This window comes from Chroicocephalus ridibundus, chromosome 2 (assembly GCF_963924245.1).
Source record: "Chroicocephalus ridibundus chromosome 2, bChrRid1.1, whole genome shotgun sequence".
NCBI lineage: Eukaryota > Metazoa > Chordata > Aves > Charadriiformes > Laridae > Chroicocephalus > Chroicocephalus ridibundus.
Genome location: NC_086285.1, coordinates 55,247,952 through 55,267,079, shown reverse-complemented (window position 1 = coordinate 55,267,079; position 19,128 = coordinate 55,247,952). Strand labels below are relative to the sequence as shown.

The 19,128-nt window shown below is 39.9% G+C and overlaps 1 protein-coding gene across 4 annotated transcripts in view; it reads left to right on the top strand.

Annotated features, from left to right (window-relative positions):
* Positions 1–7,589, top strand: part of GOLGA4 (golgin A4) — a 71,702-nt gene extending 64,113 nt beyond the window's left edge. For 3 of the 4 annotated variants that reach the window (XM_063325552.1, XM_063325551.1, XM_063325549.1), the window contains 3 exons: positions 2,053–2,139; positions 4,709–4,772; positions 6,844–7,589. In XM_063325552.1, coding sequence (XP_063181622.1) covers positions 2,053–2,139; positions 4,709–4,738 — 117 coding nt within the window. In that variant the 3' untranslated portion in view covers positions 4,739–4,772; positions 6,844–7,589. The remainder of the gene's footprint in view (positions 1–2,052; positions 2,140–4,708; positions 4,773–6,843) is intronic. The other variant, XM_063325550.1, reaches the window with a different exon arrangement.
* Positions 7,590–19,128: the final 11,539 nt, after the last annotated feature.

Below are 19,128 nucleotides of genomic sequence, written 5' to 3'. Positions count from 1 at the left end.
TCATTATGCTGTCTGGAGTCTGTTCTGAGGCCAGAAAATCAGTCCAAGGGTTGTATGTTTGTAATAAATGTTTGTACTGATATCGACTAGGTACATGGAAGAGTGCAGTGGAACACATATGTGTTGGAGATAGTAAATTTATGCAGGTATTTTTCTGGCACCTCGACATGTTCTTGTGCATTCCAGAAAAACAAGGGGTATTTCTGTAAAACTTTGATTTTGAAGGTCCTACCTCTGACCAGCACCTCTTGAATTATAGAGGGCACTGATTGGTATCATTGTAAAAGTATTATTTTCAGAGATGACGTGTCTGAATATGTCAGCCTGATAGAAAGAAATGGGAAGGCAAACTATCATCTCTTATAGCAGAAGTAGCTATTGTGTTTGGCAAAGCTCAGGGCCTTTCTATAGGTAGGTACAGAGATGCACACACAGGAACATACGTGTCTGTATTCACATGCTTGAAGAGTTATTAAGGTTTTTTTTATAGTAGAATAGACTGTTAGAGTGATAAGATAACCCTATATTAAACACACTATCCTAAGTTATGCGGTCCTTGTAACTTTGTTTCATAACTATGCAACTGTAAATAGCCTTGAATTAATTCCGCTTCAAAATCTCCCTAGCGGCCTCAAAAACTTGGAGATGATTTCAAGTCACTGCTGGTGATAAATCACAAAATGGATGTTTTCGGGAAAGGTTTCAGATAGCCCCTATTTAAGTTCGCATAAAAGTATCCATGCTTTCAGGGAGTGTTTGCAGCATTTGTAGATTTTTCTGTAGTATTTGCACGCACAACATTGTGTCCTGCGGAAGATTGTCAGGAGAGGGCTTTCCTGATAGCTCTGCTACAAAGAGTTTGAATAGATTGTAAACTCAATGCTTCCTAATCTTTTAATCCTAAATAATTGTGATGGGGCTTTGGGTAAAAGCAATTAGAAAAGTTTTATGTTAGTTCGTGGCGCTGAGCACATTCCTTTTTGTATCTTGGAACTGCAGTAGAGACACATACTTCTTAACTATGGGAACTATTAATATCTTAAAATTAAGCTTTTTGAGCTGAAAAGGATTCAACAGGATTTGGTTTGCTTTGCTTTCTTTTTGTTTTTATCCCTAGTTAAGTTAGATACTGAAACAATTGTTGGAAATTAAGGCTATACCTCTCACTTTTAGCTGTGCTCCTTTTTGTCCTGCGGCCGCTTTGTTGCGGCAGCCTCCTCTCTTCATTCCGCATGTGCGACTGGCAATAAACAGTAGACATTCAGAGCAGTAATCTTATCTTATCCACATTCTTTAAGAGCAGCCGTAACTGCTTTTGTAGCAGTCACCTTCTGTTTGAGCTGCACTGCAGCTCTTACTTTGACCTTTCTTGCAAAAGTTACCTGAGCCTTGCGTTGTGCCTTTTGGAGGTTTTTTTTTTTCTTCCCACTTGTCTGTTTATAAAATGGAAATAATCATTGCCTGTTTTGCACAAAGCTTTGATACTCTTACAGCTTCTGTTTGAGGAGGTCTAAATGATTCGCCATTTAAATACGGGGTTATTGTATACCTGCTAAAAATATTTACGCCACTGGAGTTCTGCATCTGACACTTGGATCTGCTTTCCCAGTGTTTCATTTCCCTACAAAATACTTGGATGGTGTGAATATAGTTGAATCCCTAAGGGCTTTCTCAGGTGCCATGCACCTGAAATGTGCTTTTCAGAAAGGCTGCATTAGGATCAAATGTGGTAGGAGCAGTATTTGTAACAGTATGCTGTCTTCATAATGGACGTCAGGTATTTGAGCGTAGGTGCCATAGAGCTTACATCGTATTACAGTAGCTGCCGTTCGTGACGGTGAAATGAAGATTCTTCATGGTTTTCAAATAATTCACATAACGTGTCATGCATATATGATGTGAAACAAGTAGTTAAATCTTACTCGTTTCAGTATGTTTTCCATTGATATTACTAAAAATGGCGTCCAGTATTCTTAAATGAAATGCATTTCAAAATATTTCAAAGCATTTAATGCATATGAAACTACTTAAAGGTGACGTATTTCTTTTTAGACGATGGCCAAGGTGATAACAACAGTGCTGAAGTTCCCAGCAGATCAGACTCAGAAGATACTAGAACGAGAAGATGCTCGACCATTGGTAAGTTACATAAGTAACCAAGTTTTATGCAAGAGGTTAGGTCGCAAGAATAAGGAATTAGAAACTTTCTTTTACATCTCTTTTTTTTTTTTTCCCCCCCCTGTGTCCGCATTCAAGAAAACTCCTTTTCTCCCTCTTTCCCTCTTCTTTAATGGAATGTCAAATTCCAGCTGTAGGTTTGAGTTTATAGCAAAAGTGAGGAAAAAAGCAAGCATATTGTCTTAACTATTATTTCTTATCATTGGTTGAGCTGTATTTCTGATAGTTCTGGGTATCACAGAACAAAGCAAGTTCAGTCATCACTGCTATTCTGCAGATGAATCTTCTAATCAAAAAAGTAATCTGACAAAAAATTCATGTTTCTTAAATTCAGAAGTTTCTGTGGAGTCATACCAGTTTTCATGAAAAATATGTGAAGAGAGATTTTTCAGTCCTGGGATGAAATTTCTGGCAAAAGCAAAAGGCATTTTGCTTGTGGAATAGAAAACCGATTAGCTCAAACAACTGGGATATGTGTGCTAGAAGTGGGATATGTACATTTTTATCCTGAGTATCCTAGCGATATTGGGGTTTGGTTTTGGGGGTTTTTGGGAGTTTTGTCTGTTGGGGTTTTTTTTTTTTTAAGACCCTGCTTTACTTTTGTACTGCAAAACAGTCAAAATATGTCAGGTTCACTCTGGGTCAGGACAGGTCAAAAATAAAAGTCTTAAACACTTCACTTTGGTTTTGTTTGGTTGGGGTTTTTTCAGCTTCAATACACTTTTTATTATGTGACAGTTGCTTGGTATTTACCAGCTAATCTATTTACCAGAAAGGTGAATTTGGACTTGAGAAGCAGACCAAAAAAAAAGAAGAATATATGAGCATAAACATTTCTTTGGTATTACTGTTACTATTTTATGTATTGGAGCTATTTTTTATTAAGATAAAAACCACAGTAATACTTTTCTCTACATCGTATCTGGAGTCAACGCTGTGATCCCTCTCTTTGTGGGTCAGTTAGTAAAATATTTATGAATTGAAGTGAGAGGAATAATTACATTCTGTTTCTCTCGCTGGTCTTGCATATATATTTATTTAGCACTTTCAGAAATAGAATAAAATAAAAATTTGAGCATTTTTACATTTCAGTTGAAGTAGTTACATTAAAGGCCCGTTGATCCATCAAAACACATTTAAAAAAAATTTCTACTATTTCATCTGCTTAGTGTCAAATCTGAGCAAAGTGTTAAATACTTCAGCATTTTCCTGGACACATAGCAGATTTGAGAGTGACTTGCAATCTTCAATATTTAAAATACTTTTAGAATTATATAAATGCTGATAATACTGCAGCTCCAACAAGTATCGTGCATCCCAAACATGATTTTATATTAATTTTCTCTTTCTTTGACCTTCAAGTAGAAAGCTGGTGGGGTTTTTTTTGTTTGTTTGTTTGGGGTTTTTTTGGCAAACTAGAGTAATATTTAAGAAAACTTTTGAGTTCTCTGTTGGCCAAAAGAGAGGTTGGAATGAAGGATGAACCTTATTTTGCAGCTCTTTGATACTTGAAACCTGGTCTTCTTAAAACAGATATTCACAACTTCTGATACTCAGTAAAACTTTAACTTGAATTCATCCAGCGAGTTTTGGTCCTTGGTATTAAAGGTTGTTGGTATTAAATTTTGGCTAGAACATACACAGAGGTTTTTTTGCAGGCTGCAAGTGCTTTGAATGTTAAGGATATAGATATAGGATATATTCAAAGAGCTTCAAGTCCTGATCAAAAACTTCTTGGGTTTCAGATAGCAGTCCTTTGTTGGGTCAGATACAGCCTATGAATTTGCTCCTTTCCAAATGCACAGAGGTTAAATTAGACATCTAATGGAAACTCAAATATTAGGACATATTAGGGAGGATGCAGTAATCTTTTTTTCTTCACTTTCAAAGTTACTGAATTTGTTTACTGAAGCCCAAATTATTTTGGAGGGGCGAGTCTTTTGTAATTCTGTTTAGGACTAAAAAGTTGGAGGGGTCTTCATAAATTATTCTTTCAAGAAATATGCTTGGTTTTTTGTATTTTATTTATTGACATTTACTAACATGGCAGTAGTATTTCTCAGTACTTAATGTTGGAGTGATGCTGGTATTTGAAAGTACCCAGTATTTAGTTCTTGTGAGCAATAAAGTTCTGAAGTACAGCATAAATGTGCATTTTTAACATAAAGCTTGTTTTTTTTTCTGTGCGTTAGTTTATGGCCAAACATCGATAACTAATTTGAGTGTGTAAATTGTTAATTAACTCTGCTACTGGAAAAGAATAAGCGTATGTAGTGCTAAGTATCTGTGAGTAATTATTTACCCTCATAGTGGGCATATACTTAACAGATTTCTGAAAAAAATTAACAAATTCCTAGGCCAATAAACATATGCTAGATCAATGTATCTCCTTCACTAATCTAGCTTTTACTACATAGTTATTGTGATCTAACTGCAGCAATCTCATCCGTAAGCAGTAGATGTCCACAAAGTTCTTCTCTATACTATTAACAAAGTAGTCCAATGAGCTGTTTTCTTCCTGGCTTTGTAGTTTGCCTCACCTCGCAGTGGTATCTTCTGAATATCCCATCAGTCTGTGCTTAGTTAGCATGTGGGTGAGTGAAGCCTAATACATCCTTGTTTTATTTAAAGATGAAACCTGTAGTATGAGACTAATCGTTCTTCTGCTTTTTTTTTTCTTGATTGCTTTCGTTTGTTAAAAAAAAAAATCAGGTTTTTTTGTTCTAGATGTGAATGATGAACTTTGTTCTACTCTTAGTCATGTTTTGCTTTACAAAGCCAATTTTGCAAATGGCAAATATTGATTCCAAACCAATCGTCTGAGTTATAAGCATTACTTGAAATGTTGATTGAGCTACAGAAATCTCAGTTGTAGCAAAAACCAGATTTTAAATCAATTAATATGTAACATTAAATTTTATTGCACTTTGCTTTGTTTTGTCTTTATTCACTTTCTGACCTCCTTTTTTGAATATACAAATAAGTCAGATTTATGAGAGATATACACTGTACTGCTTGACATGAATTATTACATCGTATAAATATGAGAATGGATTATTTTAAGAAAGATTGATGAAATAATCTCTGTAGAGGGGTTCGGATATGATTGCATTTAGACAGCAGTACCTTTCTGAATTAGAGCTTTGGCTTGGTGTCAAGAGAAGCTAGAGCAGAGAGATTCGGGAGAACAATTCGGAGAGCCTTATGCTCTCAGTTTATTATGCCTTTTTTCAGCTTTTCTTAAGCTACTTTCATTATGAATCTGCAACACTAATTGTAGTGTTACAGAAAAGCAATGGCTGATTTAGGCCTGAAGATGCCGATTGCATCAGAGTAGCCAAGCTAAACAAGCAATAGCGGCTGAGAGAGGAGTAGGATATGGAAGAACACTGATAAAACTTTTTCTGCACTGCCTGATAAGATTACAATTTGAGTCATTAGTGGTGTATGATATTTAATAAACTCTTCAGATGAATTCTATAGGATACGGTCAGCCCAACTTTCCTGTTCCTCCTTTGCAACTGAAAAGCTTTGCACGGTTGCCAGGAATTGATTGAGCGCGTGTGAAGCAATCGCTATCAGTGGGTTGAAATGCAGTGGTTGTCCCGCACCACTGCCGGAGCAAAATGGATTAACTTAGGCTGTTTCCATCGCCGGTTATCACAATGCAGTTGCAGGGCTATCTTCCTCTCTTGCAGTCACGCAAATAGAGCCTTCAATACAAAATAATATCTATTTCAAAGGAAAAAATCTGTTCACCTTAGCAAACAGCCCCACTTTCTACTTTATTTTGTGTTTTTAAACCTTTGAATACAATAGCGGATCCACTTCATTGCTGTTAAAACGTGATAGAGGTTGGACTGTTTGCCTCCTGGCCTTGACCACGTCTTGACAAAATCAGCAATTGTTTCTTCTAGTCCTCTTCTGAAAAGAATTGAATTGTTGGTAATGATAGGACAAAGCTATTTATAACGCTATTGCAGAAAGCATGTTTGAGACCTGAATTAGAAGTTCAGGCGTTCACAGCCACATTTGAAACGTATCAAAGAAGGGCTTGATTTTGACCTTAATGTCAGCAATTACCTGATATACTTTCATAACTTGAGCTAATACGTGTGAAAACTGTTCAGACCTCAGAAACCGCTGCTACTTACTTTTTTTCAAGTACTTTTGTGACTTATATCAATAGATTGCCAGCAAATGACATAGTATTCTTGTGTGCGTGAAATGTAGAAATTAAGATGATGCTGACTTCATTGTGAAAGCAACAAATATTTTCCTGCTAGGGGATGCGTTTTGCTAGACCCAAAATTTTACTTCATCATTTCAATTTTGATGGTAAGCCTTATGCAGAGAGGAAAACTTTGTTTTTCATTGGATTAAGATGCAACGAAGTGGTAGGCTATCTATTTCCAGTGAGACTTCTGACCGTTTCGCTACAGGTTATTTCGGTTTTATCTCAGTTTCTCAACTGTTTTGCAGATACCGGAATGGAATTGCTTGCTCAAAATCAGTTAATAATTTGGCAATGTCACTTATCTGAAATTCTTCCATCTCCTATTCCTATCAATAAACGACGTCATTGTTATTTTAATACTACGTGCTTCTGAGTTGCTCTCAATAATGTAATATTTGTTCATTTGTTCTCACTTCTCATTCTTTCAGTCATGGCTAAGACCATCTTGAAGAAATTGCGACGAGGATGTCTCATGACACTGCTGCTTAAAAATATGTTCATATCTCTGTTGTTGGCCCTTGAGAAGGGACACGAAGAAAAGCTATTATTCAAGGTCACAAATGGAACAGCAACAACCAAAACTCAGCACCACCTTTGGACCATGAATATAGTTAAAACTGCCTTGACAAGAAACGCTAATCAGGGGTTATCTGGTGATGAGTCTTTTTTCTCTTCTATTGAACACTGTCTTCTATTTTGTGTTAAAGGTTATTTTTTTAAAGGAGAGAAAAGACTTTATCCTAGGAAGGAATTGCCCACTACTGTATCTCTATACAGGCTTTACTGGGTGTTTTTTAAGAGCTGAAATAAATGGTTTGTTTCTTCTATTTATTTTTTTATTTTTTGAATGAATTGTGCAATACATTTTTGGATGGGTAGCGGCTGAGGTGATTTTTCCTGATGAACTAGGCACTCTTGATGACTACTGTCTCCCGATTTGATCTTATGATTGTTTGCTAAAGATCACTTCTATATGCTTTTGCCTACAATAAATCCAAATTGCAGTACCTCATTTGTTTACTCCTAGCTTTTGTACTTATATTTTCTGGAGAAAAAGTACATTACTGTAAATTGTAAATAGTTAATACATAACTGTATCATATGCTGACCTGTGACTGTTGACAGCACTAATCTGACAAGAGCTGAGATTAAATAAAGTTTATTTACTGTATAATTGTGGAACTTCTTTGATATGATTGTTCTTTTGAAAGGATCCACCAGTTTTGTTCTTATTCCTGGTCGAGACATTCTTAGCTGAGACATTTCCAGGCTGAAATCCCTCTCATAAGAAGAGCTACTCAAGTACGTTGAACTGTAAGAAGTCAGTGGAGCCCTTCAGATTTTCAAGGGGTCACAACCTGTGAAACACACGTGGTGAGCTGAGAAGCTGGCGTAAGAATATAGCAAGTAGGGAAGTTTGCTTTGTAAAAATTTTAAATTATGTATTTTTGTTCTTTTAAATAATGACTGTCTGCTCATTTTGGCATGTGAGTCGCGATCCTCTGAAGCGATATGTAAGTATGGATAAATTTAACTTGTTATCCAGCTACTTTGATGTTTACTGTATCGATAACCATCATCCGTACTGTGTATGCCAGTTTGCCAAGATGGTTCAAGGTGATCAGTCCTCCATGAATATAATTTCTAGCAGGCGTTTATAGGAGCAGCAGTCCTCTAAATAGCTCATCTCTGAACATAAGCAGGCCTTCCAAATACACTGCCTGCCTGAAAGATGCTTCTGAATACTGTTAGGGAGCGCTGATTAGTGGCCGATGCCATCAGGCCTGGAACATGCATCCTGCCACGTGGATGCTCAGTCTGTTCCTCTGGGTGCTCTCCTGTTAGCCAAGGAAAACAGCGGGTCCTCCTGACCACAGAAACAGGTTTGGCTAATGTGCTGTGGTCCAAACTGACAGATTTGATTTGTAGTCCTGCTCCAGAAAATTTTGTATTTCTGTCTACCCAAATTTTGTATTTCTCAGACCGTTATCTAGATAATCTCAGCTTCATATGGTATTACCTTGGCATTGTTGGTGTTTCAAGACTCTGCATCCCCAACATTCGCCTCTGATTATCTATGAAGTTTATCCTTTTCTCTTATAACTCTCCCTTAACCGCCTGTAAGATCCAGCCGTTCCTCACAACGCTATCCAGGCTGGATGGGGCTTTGAGAAACCTGGTCTAGTGGGAGGTGTCCCTGCCCAGGGCAGGGGGCTGGGAACTAGATGATCTTTAAGGTCCCTTCCAACTCAAACCATTCTATTATTCCATCCCTTTTGTCAGCTTCTCATACTGTTACCTGTCAAGTTCAGACATTTCTGTTGTCATGGCCAGTGGTTCTCCATGTCCTGTTCAGTTGGCTTACCCTCAGGCCAGGGCACAGACAGCAGCCTAATATTTGTGCGTGGCTCCAAAGACTAAGTACAGGCCAATAATATGTAGGATGTTTAAAATAGTCAGGGCTTGATTTGGTTTGGGGTTTTTTGGTTGTTTTGTTTCTTTCTTTTTTTTTCTTTTTCCAAATGCAATGGGATTCACCTTTTTTGTCACCTGCAGGAAAAGAAATGAAGACGGTGGATTTTTTTTGCACACTTTTGTATCCTAATGAAACTGGGAGAAGTGCAACAACTTGAGTTCTCCAACCTCTGTTGTGGCCACCAGCTAAAGAAAACATTTGGCTTTAAATTATTGTTTATGGTCTAAAGCGATGTGGCTTGTCTATCATAGTTAAGGACCCAGAGTTCCATCTTTTATTCCCTACTGCCTCGTCTCTGGCAAAGTATCTTCATTTTCATGCTGCTTTATTATTTATAGCTGCCTTTTTTATTTTTTTGAGATTTTCCTTTTATGAAATGTATCGAATTTGGTCTTAAAAAAAATTCTTTGTAATGGTTTCAGTTATAAGATCTCCGCTTCACTTCTGTTGCGTAGCAGAACGGCAGCACATTGCCTGATACAGCAGCAACCTGGACTGGACTTGACATGGGTACATTTGGCTGTGAAAAACACGTGTTCTTCTTGTAGCTGGCTGAGGATTTGTGGGATTTTGCTATCGCTATCATTACAGCAATCTAAAACATAGTTTTGCATTTCAGGTTTCCATGTAAGGTATACGTTGTCTTAGGCTTTGGGAAAGTAAATGCAGGGATCCATTACTCTGACAGTGAGTATCACTATGATCCCGTACAGTTCTCTTGTCCTCACAAATAGGCTATTTTTCACACTTTCTCTTTTTCTTCTTTTCTCTTTCCATGAAAGATACTAGTTATAGACTGTACTTCGTCAAGCATGACCTAAGTGCAGTGCTGCAAACTGAACTAGCCTGTATAATATTCAAATATTCATGGAGCATTGGATGGAGTAAACAACTTTCTTTTGTTTTCCTTAAGTGACCTAATTAAAGAACACAAAGGACATTATAGAGTGATCCTTGATTCTTTTTTTTTTTTTTTAAACTAAAATCAGATCGCCACTGCCCAAATTCATATTTTGAAACAGTTAAATGTTTTTTTCCCCCCCCCCTTCTATACATAACTCATAAGCAAATACATGACTATTCTGTAACATAATGGGAAAGTGTGTTAAGTACAAGAGTTCTCTCAGACTGAAGTTTTAACTGCTTCTAGATAGATTTTTTTTTTTTTTGAAAGAGAATATGTAAATAAAGCATTGTTTTAGAGTTTAAATAAAGGAAATGAGTTATGGTGAAAGCATGAAACGAGCACTTTACTTCGAGTAGTGTGTGGGTTTTTTTTTGGTTTGGTTTGGTTTTTTTTTTGGTTGGACTGTCATAAAATACTGCTAGTCGTGCCAAAGTGACTATAAACGAATATACTCCAGCACACAGATACTTCTGATTATAAAATATCCTTGTTTAGACACACGTAGCTAAAAGCCAGACCGTATCAAAGTTTTGGCTGCCTTTTAGCAAAGGTTAGAAGATCCCAAGCTTGTTCAGACTGGGTTGTTAAAAGATGCTGCTGCGAGAGAACTTTTTTGGACTTACGCTGAACTTTCCTCCAGTTTTACATACAATATATATTGTATTTATAATTTTATAAATTATAAATAGATGTGCATAGAAAAAAATGTGTAGATCTGTTTATAAAGATAAGACTTAAAATGTTTATCAAGTGTCCTCTGGTGTCCCTAAGGATTAAACTTTGTTAATTTAAATAATAAATACCAGGTTCTTTATTCCTGTTTTATTTCAGTGCCTAGGCTGATATTTATTTCAGCCTTTTCAACTTTTTCAAACTTTTTATAAAACATGATATATAAATCTATCCAACTTCCAGTTTTGCCATTTATAGTCCCTCTTTCTGTGAGCTATACTAAAATTTATTTTCTTTCCTACGTAGTATGTGGGATCGGGTTCTGCTATCTTAAATGAGGATTCCTGACTCTCCAAAAACAAGGATTAATACTGAGAAGATCTCTTTCATTTTGTAATTCATACTTCTTGCGTACAATCTTATTGTCCATTCATATGTGCTACAGAAGACTTTTTTTTTTTTTTTCCTTCTGTGGAGTTTGTTAAATTGAGAAACTTCATTTTCGTTTGCTTTTTCAAGAAAAGGCAGCTCTTTCACCATGCTATTACTGATTCATTATGGAAATCAAGATAAGCAGAGACTGCCAGTCTCTCTCCTATGTGTGGGATATCCAGACCAGCTATATATGAATCCTCGGGGCTGTTCCTAGGCCCTGCTCCTCAAAAGCATTGCTAGCATGGGATTTTCAGACTCTGGTTGGTTGCGTGTATTCGTAATGTTGCAAATTAGAGACGCTAGAACAGAAGCGGTAAGTTGCGTGTTATTGTACATTGCGTTGATGATCTAGGAGTTGCCACCTTTAATTTTCTCGTCTCTTGCAGGCTCTCATTTACACTGATTCCAGGCTTCCTCTGTTAACGTTGAGTTAGTGGCCCCTATCTATTAGGGTAATTCTAAGGGCAGGTTGACTCCGGGTAAGCACGTCTGTAGAGATTTCTTTCATTGTAGAACAGTGACAGCTATCATTTCCTACAGTTGCCACTTAGTACCATGTGACATTTCAGAGAAGCGGTAATTAAGCCTGTGGTAATTACGTGTTATCTTACGGCTGCGTTAGCGCATCGTGGTACAGCAATGGATGATGATGGAGTTAAGTGTGGTGCAGACATCTGCTGTGACACACGACTTCCTCCTCTTAACTGGAACTTCTAGAGCAGCCCAGGTCACGTGATCAGCTCGTGGCCATTGGGCAAACAAAGAGGTAGTTATTTTCTAATTAGGCATGTTGCCATAACCAAAGCCACTTGCATTTGGCAGGTAGCTTTTCCAAACGGAGATCGATGCTTGCATGGCCCTGGGGGCTGACCAGCTTCAGGATCTGGAGGGCACCCCAGGGGCTGATGCCGAAGCAGGTCAGCACACGTGTGTCAGAGACACTTTTGCCTGCTGAGCTGTACCAGCCTCTCTTTGTGGCTGGACGGCTTGAATCTCCCGCATTTCTGTAAGCGTTTCACATCACTGAAAGGAAAATGGATGAATAGCAGAGCGTATGCTGTAATCTTTGCCACTGTTTATATTTTGGAAACTTCAGTGGTCCAAGAAAATATCTAGCCTTCTTATTTAGATCTATGATTCCTACTTGTTACAGTGCTGATGTCCGCAAGAAAAATAGCCATCGCATTTAGCGGCATTATGCATTGCCCAGTTTTATTGGAGTAAGGGAAGCACATACACGTTTTCTGACCCGGACAGGGCAGTAGTATATCTTTTGCAAATGAATCAAAATGATCAAACAAACGGTACGTACAAATTTAGAACAGGCATCTCTCTGTGCAGCCACCATGACCATATGCTCTGTGGTTCCCTAACTGTAAGCTGCTGCTTCTGCTGAGTCTTGCCACTCTTTCTCACTCAAGCCACAAGCTCTGGCAAAACAGCCGAAATGGAAAAAACTAAGAGAAGGGGTATCTGAATGAGGAAGAGAGAAGCAGGTACAAAGTGAAGTTATTTGAGATGTAAGATTCATCATGGCAGATCAGATGAGAAGTATTAAATATATTACTGGCTTTGTGTAGAAGTTTTTTGAGTTTACCATGTTTGCCGTGTCTCTGACCAACACTCCAGCTGTTCTCGCAGCCGATCAGCCGTTGTGGAGGGGATAGAAGTAATCGATCATGAGCAGGCACAAGCTGCCTAGAAGTAGACCTCCCCACTGCCCAGGAGGTCTTGTGCGCCAACACATGAGAATTCCTGGAATGGAATATCCCGTGTTAATGAAACTGGATATTCTGGTTCACTTACACATCTGTATATCTTTATGGATGCTACCGAATTATCATCCTTGCTGATGCAACAAATCAATCTGGAAATGAACGCGGGATTGAAAAGAATAGACTTTCCTTTATCCCTTAACAAATGGGCAGTCCTTGCCCATGCCTAGACGTGGAAGAGCCCACTGGAGATGGTTTATAAGCTCGAAACAACTAAATTGCAGACTATACTAAAAGAAGACATAGCTGATCCAACAATTCTTATTGATGTATGGTGTTGTGATGGCTATCTGGGGCTTATAATATACAGAGCAGTATGCCTTAAAAATAACAGAGATTATTTCCCCTCCTCATAGTCTAGGCCAGGACCAGAGTTACGTGGCCCTTTTACAGTGGTGATTAAATAAGTGGGGGGAAAAAAAAAAAAAGGAGGGACGAGGTGAAAGACAAGGGTCTTCCTTTATGGTAATGAAAATAATAAGTAGGCTGAGCTATCTTCAGAGAGAGAATATTTTGTTCTCCCTCACTAGCTTTGACTTCCTCAAAAAGCGTTTCCCCATAGAAAGAAACTGTCCTCACCTTGAAGCCTACAGCCATGGTGAGTGTTATCTGTGTGTTATTTAAAGCACAGCGTGCTTCAGCCTTGAGGTTCCAGTGCTGTTACTAAATTAAAATCTGATCCAACCACAAATTCAGTACGGGAGGTGTCCAACTTGGTGTGGATTTTTTTCCCCCTTCAGCTTCCGGTAGCACATTCAGGACGTGATGATTCTTCAGGGTGTTAAACTTTTTGAGATGAAGTACAGTTTCTGTGTATTTTATGCAGGTTCTGCCATGGTGGTCCATCATTTCTAGGATGGACCAACAGAAATGTTGGTGAGGAGGAGAGATACAGGTTGCCTGTACTTTTCCTCAAGACAAGAATATCCCCATGCTACCTAAAAATACTGTGGAAGTTGTCCTGGTCTTACAGCGCTCTCCTCGTTCAACCAGTGAATAAATACAAAACTGTCATGCTAGTCCCCAGGAACTGTGGTGTGCCTTTATCTATGGGCCTGTCTGACCTACAGCTGTAGGGTTTTTTTAATGTTTTTTGGTTTTTTTTAATGTAACTTGCTTAATATAATAATAGAGGAAGAGGCAAAGAATGCACTGGTGGCCATGGCCAGCATGAATAAGGTCTTACAAGATGTGTGGTTGTTTTGTAGTGTGCTGCGCACAGCCGTGCATAGGACCTGCTACGTTTAGGCTTTTAAGCCTAAGCAGATATACTACCTTTGTTAGTTTTGTGGTATGAAACCTTTTTTTTAAAGAAAAAGAAAAAAAAGTTTAGTGATTAGAGACAGCCTTTCTGCTTGGAGAGCTAGACTTTACCTCGTGCCTTCTGGATGGGCGCATGTGGACACCTCGATGAACCAGAAGTTTTGGCAGAGCCAGCGGCTTCCTCTAAGTGAGAAGAGCCATTACCGCAGGCCAGAGAGCTGCTGGGCGACAGCCGGTGTTGGATTGTCCAGGTGGTCTCTTCAGCTCCTCTTTTACACGCTGGTTATGGGCAATCATTCATTAAGCACTTTTCATTAAACACTTTTTTTCATTTGTCTTCGCTGACCCTTTCTGGGGCTTGTGCGTCGGTCTCTCCTTGGAAATAAGTTTTTAAACAGGCAGAAGGTGAGGGTGACTTTCAGTGAGCTGCTAGACAGCACGGGTCCGCTGCTTGTTTTATGGGGTGTGGGGAGACAGCGCAAGAGGCGAATGCATGAAGTCACCGGCTTATTTTTAGGTTGAGAATAAGAGCGTGTATTTCTGGGAGGGATGCTGACTATAGGGAAGCCGGAATTAACGTTTACTTTAGATAAGGTCTAATATTGACTAAAAATAGAAGTCAATTTATGTATTGTTACAGACATCCTTCAGCAGGATCCTGATGGTTTTCAGAAAGCCCTTTGTGGCTGCAGTAATGGCATACTATAGTCAGGGAAACAAGTAAATGCGGTGGACAAGGGGAGGTAAAAATAACTTCGGTTCATGCCCTTTTGACAAGGTGACAATAAAACTTTGCTTATATCTCATTTCACTGCTGCTGTCAACTAGTCGCGAGCGTAGTTTGTGTAATGTATCGCCTTGGGATGCCTGGACTAATTCATTATGTGTCAGGGTAATTGTAAGGCAAGGTAATTAAACATCTCACCTGTTTCACGCGCGCTGTGACCAGCCCAACCAGGCTGGTCCTACTTTTGTTGGTGATGTTGCTGAGGGCAGAAGCGTGGCTTCCTTTCAGCTGGGACATGCAGGTCTGTAAGCACTCACAAAGCGGGTGGGGAAACATCGCGTACTCTTGATTTTTTCCAAAGGTTCTACTTTTCTCTGAGGTCGGAGATGAGGCTGAGTTTGGACTATTTATTTCTTATAGAGGAGCCTCTACCAAAACCCCGGTCTCACGGCTTGGGCATGACAGTCGCTGTCTCCATTTTGGAAGACACCCCAAGCCTTTTCTAACGTGGCTAGTGCCACCTGGTCAGTCCTCATCAACGGAGCGGGAGGGCCAGGAGTCTGCAACTTTGTTTTAACAGAGTGACGCTAGAAGCGGCTCGGTAGAAATCAGCAGGTGAACCACGACACTGTCACATCGACCTCCAGATTTGTCTTATTTTCTTGCTGCTAGTGTATGGGATGACAGGGTTGTCAATGCCAAATTCCTCCCAGAACCTCTCGTAGACTAGGGCCAGTCTCTGAGGTGTGTGAATAATGTCGCTCATAAGCAAGAGAGCCTGCGGTGTTATCACAACTGCCGTGCTTCTCTCTTCACGTTATTTGTAGTGAATATCACTTTTGGGACTGCAGATTCCTTGCCTTGATTCCACTGATTTAAATTGAATTATACCTGCAAAAAATTTTGTCCTAGAGGGTGGGGGGGGTTTGAGGGGTTTGGTTGGTGGGGTTTTTTTGCTTTTTCATTGTTTGGGTTTTTTTAAATTTCTTGCTATCTGGATGCTCAAATTCAGTGTTTTTTGCATTATTAAGCTGGATAACTAAGCCGCTTATGGCGTATCTCATGCCAATAACGACTCCTATGGAGTCCCATAGTTTACTTTTCTGAACTACTGTGTATGTGCAGCACACATCAAATTAAGCCATAGCATAGTAGACAATTTAGGAATAACTGGGTCACAGAAAGGTCCTGTGTATCCCAAATTATTTGGTTAAGGGCTCAAGCTTTGGGTGCCCACGCACACAAGTGCAAAAAGTGTCTTTTCTGCGTGGGGAGAACAGGTTTGCATCTCTCAAAGATGATAAATAGGTTATTGTTCACCTGAACTTTTCACACGAGGAGCGTATGATAGTTAACATGTGGAATAATAAACATTGAGTGGCTGGCTAATGGAAAGCAGATGTGCCAAGAATGCCAAGCAAAACTTCTGAAAGCTGGGATGTAAACTGGACCTTTCGACAAGTGGCCAAAGCTCGTGTGACCACAAGGGTCTCAGAGTAATAGATTTAGAAATGGAGGCTAAAAAGGAAAGTAGAGACACGGCTTTGATGGATAAATCACAGTGAGATTTAGCAACCTATAGGGAAATTGTGGATCACAGAATCCACCATGTAACCAGTATTTAGTGACTTTCTAATATCTAGTACGTGTTCCGCACTTGTGATTTTTGTTTTGATGTAGTGAAGTGGGTTAAAAGAGACAAAATCCCCTTGCATTGGGGTTAAAAATATCTAGAGAGTCCAGCTGCATTAGAGCTTCTGGGAACCCTGCCCTGAGTTTCAGTGGGTTAGCTCCAGGCTGTTGGAAAGGACCTCTATCACTGGAGGTTCACTAAAAAGTGCAAATGAAATGAAGGAGACAATCAACAGTCTCTTTATAATTATTTACCTAATATCTTTGTCTCAAGCTGTAATTTTATAGCAAACTAAGACGCGTAAATTTAACGGCATGTAAATTGGTGTAATCTTTCGGTCTACTTAATTCCACTTGGATTTAAAACTCTACTTGTGAAAGTAGGATAGGTCCTGGTTTATAATGCTGCATTTGTTTTGTAGGTCTCGGCATCAGCTAGTCCTTTCAGTATGGCCACGGCGCAGCTAGTAGGAAGGGTTGGCTGGCTGTGAAGCATCAGCTCCGTAAGCTGCTGTGGTAGCATTGCCGAAATACAGACCGCAACGTGGCTTTCCCCAGCCTGGGGAGAGGCAGACTCTAGCTGCGCTTAGCGCTTGAAATGTGCTGGTTGAAATCAGGGGGATTTTTGCACGGGAGGTGATGCTTGCAGAGTTTCATTTACAATTTATCCTTTTCGCTGCAACGTTACAGCCTGTTGCTCTCCCTTATGGGATTGCCCCGTTGTCCCAGGGATCCTGTAGGAGAAAGGGGAAGAGTTGTTGGTGGTTTCCAAATCAGATGCCGACTGGGGATGGGGCTCAGCTACTTCAGAAAACTGTGATAAGGGTCCATTGTGTCTCAGATACCCGAATTCTTGTCAGCCTGCGGTTGATGCAGAAACAGCAGTTTTTGTGGCAGGTCTAATCTCCTCCCGATGCTGGGCAAAGAGCAGTAATCAGTAGGTGGATTTGATTTATAATTTCTCTTTGATGTATTTCTCCAGGTAGTCTAGCACTTTTCCCCGAAGTCCTAGGGCTAGCAGTAAAGAGGTAGTCTTCTGGGGAAAAGAGCTCTTTTGCGAAAAGTCACAATTTATAGCAATAGGGTGAGGGATAACAGTTTTAAATTGAAAGAGGGCAGATTTAGATTAGATATTAGGAAGAAATTCTTTACCCTGAGGGTGGGGAGACACAGGAACAGGTTGCCCAGTGGAGTTGTGGATGCCCCATCCCTGGAAGTGTTCAAGGCCAGGCTGGATGGGGCTTTGAGCAGCCTGGTCTAGTGGGAGGTGTCCCTGCCCATGGCAGGGGGGTTGGAACTGTATGATCTTTAAGGTCCCTTCCAACCTGAAACATTCTGTGATTCTATGAATTTCAGTGTTCACCTTTATTTATAATCCCATAAGGTTATAAAGAAAATTACGCAGAAAAGCTACAAATTCTGGCTTTCTGCTCTACTCTTTAGCTATTATTATGGAAGATGATTTCTGACTAAACCATCAGCTTCTGTATCACCTATGATTTGCATCAACGCTGTCTTCCACCCAGATAAAGCTTTTTGGATTCTCAGTCTATCTGAAAAACTCCAGTAGAGCTCTACGAGAAAGGTAAGAGACAGTGGTTGAAGAGCTAACAGCAGCAACTAACAGTACCAGCAAGGGAGTGATTTTCCGTCTTCCCTCTTTACGCCAGCTGGAGAACTAGCTACAGCCAAACAGAAGAACAGACCAGTAGGAATTAAAAGCGTAGATTGTGTGAGGAGATCAGTGTAGGCACCTCATTCAATTTTCCAGTGGGAACTCAACCTGAACGTGTTACCTAGCAAAAGCAATTCCCCTTGCATTTGATGCGAAAATTGAGGGCGACATCTCCTTCGTTTAATGGGAATAATGTAAGAAGGTATAGTTTGTACCGTAACAATCGCGGTCTAGATTTGCCATATGTCTGGAAGTTGCAAGTGGTCTGATGTCTGACGGGCTGAAATGGTACAAGTTGAAAAGTGGGCAGCTCCCCCCAGCGCAACTGTGGTCATGTTGGAAACGCAGAGCTCCGTCCCTGTCAATCCAACCATTTCCTACCTCATTTAGGCAAGTGAACAGGGGAGACAAGGTAGGCAAGTGAGCGTGGGGAGTTCCCTCTTTATCTAAAATATGTGATATTTATCATCTTTTATGTGTATGAATATTTCGGTCTTTTGTAGGTTTTCCTTTTATGTATTTATTACAAAGCAACACCTCGCTCTCGGACAGCCTCAGCAGTGATGAGGGCTTGAAAAGAAAGGGGGAAAGAGGAGAATTCTCTTCCATTTTCCTTACAATGCAATGAAAGGGGGCAGTGCTCTTCTCTCTTCTTCAATGGGGGAGGCAACCACGATCAGTCTTTTGCAAGAAGCCACAGACGAGGAGGATGCTCTTTACCTGATATTCAAGAAGAGCTACAAAAACTGCCTGGAAAACATCTCATCCGCTGACAGGGTAAGGAAGCTGCATCTCCCGACCTCCTTACAGCTGAGTCTGCAGGTGGATTAGATGACACAGCTCTGTGGGAACTGACTAAAAATAAACTGCGGTATTATCATTAAGACCTGATGTATAAGCGATGGTACCGATCTCCTCGTATTGAGCACTTGCCAGGGAAACACGAGGAACGCACGCAAAGAATCAGCAAGTCTCACAGCCGCGATGGGAAAGCTTTAACACAACCCCACTTCGAACCTCCTCACTAAGCACGTACCGGCATAAACCTATGAATAACGATTGTGAGAGGCAGCAGCCTTTCCATTAATGAGATTATGGGATGCCTTCCCATCTTTAGCACATCCCTGCTGATGGATGCTGGGGTGGGAGAA